We start from the raw sequence: 9,694 nt of genomic DNA, 5'->3' as shown, positions 1-9,694 counted from the left end.
CTGAGATGCAGCCCCCACCTCAGTCTCGTCTCCTCCAGTACCGCCAGTCCCAGCCCCGTGCCTCAGGTGACCCTTTATCCTCCTTAGCTGCCTCCTCCAATCATGCAGGCTCTTTCCCATCAGGACCTTACTCCCACGACGCAGGCCGCGATCTCCTTAACGACACCCTTCTCAATAACCCAGCTCTGCAGCAACAGCACCCGGGGAACCCCCTGTATAATACTGGTAGCTACCCACATCAGCCACAAGGGCACTCTGCCAGCCCCCCTCCCTCCCAGGTCAAATACCTTTTGCAAGAGGCCCAGTGGCCTCATGGTGGAGCTGCGTCAGTGAGCCAACCACAGCAGAACCACCTATTAGGGAACCAGGGCCATGGCCTTTCTTATGGACTGCCCATCATGGCTCACCCTAACAGACAGGAGCAAGTCCACCTGATGCAACTTCACCATCAGCACCAGCAGCAGCAGCAGCAACACCATCAGCAGCAGCAGCAGCAGCAGCAACAACAACAACAACACCACCAACAGAGTCAAGGTCCAGACCAGGAGTCCTACCACCCACTGTCCCCCAGAACATCAGCAGCCACATCCCTTCACAATGTAGATGAGGTAAGTATTCATTTATTTGGATGTTTATTATTTGGATCCTTATCAAGGTATCTAAACTTTTGCTGTATACTAGGGCTGGGGGTAAATGATTATTAAACAATTACTCAGGCGATTATTTTATTGATTAGTCGACTAATCTAACGACTGATTGGACGATTAATATGATTATATTTCTGTTGCTCGATTAATAAAAAAGAAAAGAAACACTGCAGTTTACAGTATAGACATTCCTGAGAGTTTTTAACACAATATAAAATTCTTGTTTTCAGTTGTACAGTCTCAACATAAATCTCTTCTGTACAAAAGATAAAAAATTCAGTGCAAAAACACTGTGCAGTGCACATTATAGACATTCCTGAGTGCGTTGGTAACACAATATAACAGTCCCAACATAAAACTGACTCTCTTAACTGTGATTCTGTAAGCTTACATGCTAAGGCAGCGTGTGCAATATAGTACTGTCCACTTTCCTCTGTTTCTCTCATTTCTCATTCAACATTAGATGATAACTAACGTTAGCTAAACACAGCTGTCTACTAACTTAGCACTAACAAACGCACACGGAGAGCTAAGATAGTTAGCTAGCACCACCAAAGTGCGCAGAGCTCAAGCTACACAACACACTACACAAACATGAAATTAATCCCACATCGCTGTTGTGCTGGTGTGGTATGCCCACTTTATTTGGCAAAGAGCGCAAATGATGACACCTTTATCTTTGGGACTAAATTTGAAGTATTCCCCTACCTTCGTTGATATAGGGCGAGCTTTTTTTTTGTTTGTTTTTTTACTTTTTAGCGGGACCAAGCCAGAGGAGCTGTGAACCGCGGTAGCAAAGCTAAGTCTTTTCATGTTGTCTCCTTCCCGTCCCTTCCATGCACTAACCCCCAAAATCCATTATTCTCAATTATTGGCTGGAAGACTATTATGTTTTGTGGTGCATGTTGGTGCGATTGATTTTTGTTGTTTGTAGAGCCTGGGCTGTCTTACTGTATATTCAGGCAGCTAGCAGATAGTGAGACGTTTGCTGTATGTGACAAAAATGTTGTAGCCTAAAAAACACAAGACATTGCTTCGAGCCCCTTTTAATGGGATATTTGCAATGGTAATGTACTTTGAACCTTGTAGCTCACACCTCTCAATATTTCCTGACGTTTGCCTCCCCACGTTACACTTTGGGTTCCGCTTTCGCACACTCCGCTAGTTCACCCATGTCGACACGCGTCGGGATGACTGGCGTGATGAGGCTTGGACCCCGGCCAAAACTGCTTGCATTTCTAGTTCTTTTATTGGGGCTTTTTGCAGAGCTTTGTTGGGAATTCTCTCAGTAGATTGCGGTTTTGTCCTCCATTCTGCAATGTTTTGGTCTCCCAAGTGTGTGTGGCGAAGTGTTGACGCAAAAATATGACGTTGATGTAATTTTGACGTTGACTTGATCGATGCGTCACTACCGGCATACTGTATACAAAAATAAAATGTCTGAACTTAGTTAATGGGACACAGGCTTCAGATAGATGCCATAGTAACTGTATTCATATTAATCAAACATCTTTTTACATTGGCTTTGTGCCTGTAAGAACAAGCCTCTGTATGCCTGTAGTTTGCAAAACAATGAGGTGCTCTGTGCCCAGCACTGGTGCAGAAAGTAGATTGTTATATGACAAATACTTGCTCAACAGTTGTTGTGTTTTTGCTTTTATTTATGCACCATTGCTGAATCAGTAAGAGCTGTGAAAATGATGTTTTTGTGCTTGGTGTTTATGTACAACTGCAAGATCCCAACGGTTCTGTGTGACTTAGCATATTTTTTTAATTTGTTTCTCTATTTTATCCATCTGTATTGTCTATGCAGTATGAACCCAGAGGTCCAGGCCGGCCTCTCTATCAACGCCGCATCTCGTCTAGCTACCCAGATGAATCGTCTCCAGCCAACGCCCACAATGCCCTTTCCCAGCAGTCCCAGCCCCATACATCAGACCCCCAGGACCACCCTCATCCTCACATTCAGCATCATCAGCACCCACATGCCCCGTATGGTTACCCCTCACATGACCTCTGGCCCAGTAATGGTGGGGGTCCCGGCCCGTTCCAGAACATTCCATGTAATGGAGCCGGCACACTTGCTCAGCACCGGGACCTTCTGGGTAAGTATCTCCAAATATGCTGTTGGGAGACATTATGTTCTTTTACACAGAGTTGTTTTGTTACTAAACTATGTATATTCATGTTCCATTTATTGCAAAAATCAACAGCAAAAAGCAACTTGTTTTATCTTTCAATCATGTGTTCTATCTGGAATCTGCAGCTTCCAAGGCCCTTCGTCAGACGGAGGAGCAGGTGAAAGCCGAGGCCACAGCAGCACAGCAGACACACCCACACGCCCTCAACTCCCTTCAGCACCTTGGACAGTTTCCTCCCCTCATGCCCAATAACAAACAGCAGCAGCAGCAGCAGCAGCCACCGCCGCCTCCGCCGCCACAGGCTCCCACAGAGGTCAGCCAGGGAGCTCCCAATTTAAGCAAACCGCCCACCATGTCCTATGCCAGTGCCCTCCGCGCTCCACCCAAACCCCGAGCTGTTCGCCCTGAACAGGTCAAAAAGAACAGCGACCCTCTCTCCCTCCTTCAGGAGCTCAGTATAGGAAGTTCAAATGGTAGCAATGGGTATTATTCCTACTTTAAATGAGTGTCACCCCTCCCACATAAGTAAGTGATAAAATATAAAACTAAACAAAAAAAAGGCAAAACTGTTTTTAAAAACACAAAAAATATAGTGCAAAGTGCATTTACAAATTGTTTCTATTAGTAGGTTTGTTTTCTGCATTTTGTTTCATTTTAACTTTTTATTTGTAACATTCATCTTTTCTCCTGTTTCACATATCTGTGAAGAAAATAAGTATATATAATGAATGCATTACTGTTATATATACATACTCATTATGTATATATGAATATATACTTATATTATCTACACTTGTATATGTACGTAATGCTAAAAAAAAGTTATAAAAAGAAATAAAAAAAGGCCAGATTTGGTTGACCACTTAGCTACCTGCATATTTTTCCTTCTTGAAGTTGGTTTTGTTGGTTACTAAATAAGTATGTTGAAGTTTTTATCATTTTCTATTCCTCAGTTTTGCGTGGACGTTACGTCTTGGTTTTCATACTACTGTAATTCTGGTAACGAACAAAAGCTGAGTGGTCAACTGACACAAACTAAATGGAACAGTGTATAGAAGTAGATAAATTTTCCTCTAATCTGTAAATATAAAGAAAATAAAAGACTGAATTGTATGCCACAGACATGTCCTTAGATTCCTGTATCATGCTAACATTTGCATTATGAATTATTTTCCGTTTGTTGGCTTCTGATCCTTAATTCCTAGACATCCTGGGAGTATCTAGGAATTATCTTCAGTGATTTAGTAGTAAATGTGATTTATTTACTGAAAAATAATACAGATATTAATTACTTATTTTACTTTTTACCATTTACTCATCAGCAACAATAGATGAAATGTCAAAATAGCAACAACAATGTCATTCCCCCTATTTGTTTTAAGGATCAGAGACCATCAGACATCGCTTTCTATGATAAAATAGTCCCAAACTGCTTCGCTTGTGGCCGATGCTCAGTCATTTTATTTTATTTCTTTTCTTTGTGTCAACAAAAATCTTCACCACGGAAATTGTTTCAATAACTGCTGGGGATATGAAATGTGTTTTTATTTGTTGTCACTAATTGACATTGAGGGTTTTTTTATTTTTGGAAAAGGTTGCAGTATTAAGGTTTGTGAAAGTGAAGACAGAGTGGTGAGGTCAGACTGGTGTATCATGATAGGTAAGTTGACACTGAGGATGTGATCAACACTGCCAGTCAGACGTTTTTGAACAAGCTAAATGTTCAATTTTGGTTAAATCTGACTTATATTGAAACTAGATTAATAGCATTTACCCTGGATTTAGAAAATAGAAATCAGTAAAACACTGTTGTGGCCTTTTTATTTGATTTGAAATGGCCTGAGTCTGGGTCAACAGCATACTGTATTATTCCGAATGTTGATGCTGTCTATGTTTTTAACATACTGTTGGTCTCACATGTGTTGTTTCAGTCATAGTTTCCCAGTTTCTAGATACCTTTTCATAGAAGACCATTTGCCATTTTTTTCTGTAAAATAATTGTTTAATTGAGTAATGTGAACCTTATAATAAATAATCACGTATCCCACCTATAAGCTAATTGGTCCCATTTCAACCAAAATCATTGATCACTGACTGTAAAATTCAAAGTCTGAAGCATCCTTAATTGTTGTTTCCAATTTCAGGGTATTCAAAGCAAAGAATCCCCCACAAAAAAAAAACACTCTTGAGCTTGAGATTTAACCAAAAGAGTAACTCAGTTACTGTACAGTAAGCTGTTCAAAGACGTATGCCTGTTGATGTGTCTTTTTTTTTTTTAGACTGCATAGTAAGAATGAGTCATTAATGTCATGTACGTTGTTCCTGGTCATTTGGAGAACTGCATTATACACATTTTCAGTCTGATTTTATGGATACATAATTATTAAAGCGGTAGATTAATCTCGTTCCCTTCAATTTAATTTAAAAAGTTCTGGGACTGTGCTTTACATTTGTGACATCCACATTACTTTCTTCTCTCACAACCTGAAACACATAATGAACACAACACAGGAACATTCATGTTTGAATTCCAGTCAGTGAGGTGCTTGTTATTCGTTGACATGCACATGAATTTCACTGCTAACATGCTGAAGCCCCCCTGCAGGTGAAATATTTAAAAAAATGCTGATACTATATCTGCCAAGGTTGTTCCTCTTTATGATTAAAGCAGTGCTGGAGACGGTCATCCAGTGCTCGGTCCTGTTATATGTAATTCGTTTTAATTGTTAAAACACCACTGCCCCATTTGCAAATTGAAAAAATTGTAATAAAAGTACCCTGCTGTTTCATGGCTTTTATGCGGCAGTTAGTCACTGTTAAATCTCTTAAAATGTCACTTCCTCAAAAAGCTAGTACCCAGCGGCTTATGACTTAGATGTTTTTTTTTTTTTTTAACAGTCAGTGGAGAGCTTTGTGGTTTTATTTGTACGTTTTTAAGTTTTGACATTGTATTTCAAAGGTCCAGATTTTTTGACTTGGCGGAGAACAACACATACTTGTAAATATGCATTTTCTAGGTATTTACAAACACGAACTTTGGGATCGCCTCAATTTTGTAGAAGCTGTTCAAAGAAGAGGTATGCCCTTTTTAATTATGCAAATTCACAAAATAATAATTATAGAAATGGACAACTACAACAACCCAGTTGGTAGTTGCGACATCTTGTAACTTTTTAGATTCTTCTTTTCTTTTTTTTAAGAAGGTGTCTGGCTGATTTGACAAAGAGGAGAATTTCTGTTGCAGCTGTTATAAGACTACTTATCTCACTGTACAATACATATTTTTAAGTATATGTTGCTGGATTTGTCCTGTTCTGTCTTCTCACTGCTATACAACAATCAACATGGATTTCTTTTTTCTTTTTTTCTATGTGCATGTTGAGATGACTTGGCTGGTTTTTATCCTTGTTTTTATGAGTTTGTATTGATTTGTGGATTTAAAAAAAAAGGAAGAAAAAAAGCTTTTGTTCAATCTACAGAGTCAAATTTTGGTATATTATTTGATGTGTACAATAACTTGTGACATTATCAACAAAACTATTATGATATTTTACTAACATGTCAATCAAATATGTAATGGTCATGTACGTTCTTTTTTTCTGCGGTTGCTTAGCATGGCTAGAGCTGAGGTTGCTCCCTTGTGTGTGTCGTATTTACGAAGCTTTGGACATGTTTGGGAAATAATTCTTTTCCCAAGCAGTCGTTGGCTAATCTCTGAAGTTGTGCAATACTAATATTTCACCGCTTCTTCATTTTAATTTATTTTTGAAGCAGAAGAGATTGAGCCAAAGACATTTCAAAGGGATTTTATTTACAAATTTCATCATTGCCAATTTGTTTTTAAGGCTTCATTTTTGTCTTTTTTTTTCTCCAAAATGAGTTTGACAGGATCTTAGCAATGCAACTAAGGGTCTTAAGTCTTGTAATTAAGTTGGATTTGAAAGGTTTTCACCACCCAATATTGCATCATGAATCATCAAATACATTTTTATTTCATTTTTTATGTTTTTTAAAGATTCTGTGTTGCCTTTAAATAAAAAGCATCTTGTGTGTGTGGCGCATGGAAAGGGAGCAACCTTTTGCCCAGCCAGTAGAGAGCACTGTGTTCAGCCTTCTATAAACGCCACATCTCTTCCTGTTATCTGTTTGCTCTCCTCTGTTCTTCCCTCGCTGCAGTGAATCAATGGCACACCTGTTCTCCCAGCCTCCCAGTCCCATTGGTTCCTCCCTCGTGGGTACAAAATAATGAATAGATCTGTTTTACTCTTCTTCATTTCAATTGGTGGTGGTTATAATAAAGGTTTTAGACTGTGTTTCAAAGTTTTTTTTTCTTTTTTTATTTGTTTCTCTATTAAAGTGTTTTTATTGAAACCGCTTGAGTTCTGTCTTTTTGTATCATCATCTGCATTACACAGCAGTACCATAGAGAAGCCTTTGCAACTTCACTGAATTTAACATATCACTTTGTACAGGAATTATCAGGGGTTTTGCTGTAGTTTCAGTGGTAACTAGTTACCTAGAGCAGGAGTCTTTTTAGGCCAAGGACCCCCTACCTGAAAAAGAGACAGAGCAGGGACCCCCCACTACATGTGTTCTTTTATTGGGTTGCATGTTAAACTGAACCTACGATAACGTACAGGGTGTCCTAAATCCCTTTACAGATACCTTTTTTGTGGTGCATATACTTATTGACATTCATATATTTACATGTTTTAATGTTAAACATATATGTAGCACAGAGAATCCTTAAGCTTTACTGTATCTGTGGATGACTACCTTACCTACAGGCTGATAAGCAAGTCATCAATGTACAAACAAATAAGCTGATTTATCTTTGCTCATAATATGTTGGACTCATCTTTATATTTATTATCAGACATGTCAAATTTTGAACTTTTTTAAAAATGATTAAACATTAACTTTGGGGGACCCCCCCCCGTTGAAGATCTCTGACCTAGAAATAGAGTCCCGAAGGCTCTGGGCTCCTTAGCACTTGCTGTTAGAAAGCCAGACTTTGTGGTCTCAGAAAAAATACCTCAATTACATTAAATACATACAATAAGGCACTGGCAAATGCAGTGTAGAGACAATTATAGGATAGCCATGCTTGATTCAACCCCAAAAGCTTTCCACCATCTATCTAGAAAATGGTCACCAGCCAAAATTCATCTATCCTTATGCCTTTTTCTTTGGTACATGAAAGTAAAGGAACAAAACACAAAGTGATCTCAAATGTAAGTTTTTCAAAGCTTATCAAGATTTAATTGTGGTTACAAAGATATAGCACGTTAATAAAAAAAACACACACACACACATAACTAAAAACTTGATTAATTTGGATGCCATTTTAAATGAAAAAGTCAAAACCATAATTGTAGAAATGTATTTCAGCAATTGTCATTCACAATTGTCACAATTAGTATTCCAGTTTTATTTTATTTTTTTTTTTTTCTTGTTTTATAGTCAAACATATCAGAAAAGTGACAGTCAAAATAAGGATAATTCAAAATAAATTAAGTCAATGTTTGCCCTAAACAAGCTCACAACAGTTGCAGGTTTTGCCAGTAAATGTTAAAATACATTATTTTCTAAATTGCTCACCTCTAAATAACTGAGACAGCAGCTGTTTCATACAGAAGGTGCAAAGTTCAGTAGCGGAGCAAAGTTAAAACTGTCTGGATGAGAAACTTTCAGTTTGTCTCAGAGCACACACAGCTACAGTACAACTCAACTTTAAGATCATACAGGGACCTGTCAAAAAAATCATGCTTAGCATTAAATTCCACAGCAAATAGTAAGCTGGTAAACTACATCTACCGGTAATTTAGTATTGTGATGTACAATTTTGATATTATTCAAATTAATCTTGTTCTATCCCACATGATAAAGGCCACTGACTAAAGGTTTTGATGGAAAACAGACACCAAGAATTAAAATCGTATCACAATCAAGGCACAATCAAGAATAGAAACTCAGACGAATCATCCTTAAATACTTGCATCTCAAAACTTATCACTTGGCAATTGACAGCATTTATAGTGATTTTTTTAAAGATTGTCGCTAAACCCCCACCCCTGTCAGTGGATCTGGGTCACAATCACCAGGGGAGAAATCAGTGAAAGGGCTCAGATCACTAATATGCAGCCAAGTTTCCGTGACAAATAGAATGTCTAGATCACGTAATAGAAAGACGTAATTTTAAATCAATGTTTTGGTTGAAAGTGATTGCACAGTCAACATTTGACAGGGATTGATCCTATTCAATCATTTGAACAGTCAAGGCAACGGAGATTACCACAGTTGACTCCTCGTCTTCCGCGGCTGGGGGAGTGATGATGTCCTCGGATGTTTGTAATTCTTATGGGAATGATAATGGAGGTGGGGGTGTAAAAATTGCCCCGTTGGACTGAGGACCAGTTCCCTTTCTTGTGTAGGGTTTGTTTTTAAGTGAGCTCATGACGTGGGTGTTTATAGAAGGTGACAAGGGAAAGTTGGTAGTATAGGTAGTATAGTATGGTATATTATAGTATAGAATAGTATAGTATAGTGTAGTATGGTATGGTAGTAGTGTCAGTTAAATGCGTTATTAACAGCATTAACACAAACCCATTTTAATCGCGGCAATTTTTTTTAGCGCGAGATTAACATTCTTTTTGGCCCAGCAAACTTTGTATTATTTTACGCATGCTGTTGCAACATCTAGTAACGTTAGAAAAACTACAACACCACAACGGATCTAGCTTGACCGGAAACAAATCAACAGGCACGCCGGACACTTGTTTGGGCTTGTGAGCCGGCCAAAGAGTAGTAACGTTACGTTTCGAGTAAATGGTGCGGGATGCCGAAATTACGATGGTCGACAGAGACAAACGCCCTGCAACTTCAGAAAACACATGCAAATAGACA

At 38.6% G+C, this 9,694-nt stretch overlaps 1 protein-coding gene across 1 annotated transcript in view; it reads left to right on the top strand.

Moving 5' to 3' along the window:
- Positions 1-7,101, top strand: part of helz (helicase with zinc finger) — a 66,066-nt gene extending 58,965 nt beyond the window's left edge. The window contains exons 32-34 of the mRNA XM_032535699.1: positions 6-608; positions 2,461-2,752; positions 2,914-7,101. Coding sequence (XP_032391590.1) covers positions 6-608; positions 2,461-2,752; positions 2,914-3,293 — 1,275 coding nt within the window. The 3' untranslated portion in view covers positions 3,294-7,101. The remainder of the gene's footprint in view (positions 1-5; positions 609-2,460; positions 2,753-2,913) is intronic.
- Positions 7,102-9,694: the final 2,593 nt, after the last annotated feature.

The sequence above is a fragment of the Etheostoma spectabile genome, chromosome 2 (genome assembly GCF_008692095.1).
Source record: "Etheostoma spectabile isolate EspeVRDwgs_2016 chromosome 2, UIUC_Espe_1.0, whole genome shotgun sequence".
NCBI classification, from domain to species: Eukaryota; Metazoa; Chordata; class Actinopteri; order Perciformes; family Percidae; genus Etheostoma; species Etheostoma spectabile.
Note: the sequence above shows the minus strand (reverse complement) of the source record. Positions and strands in the feature narration are given on the sequence as shown.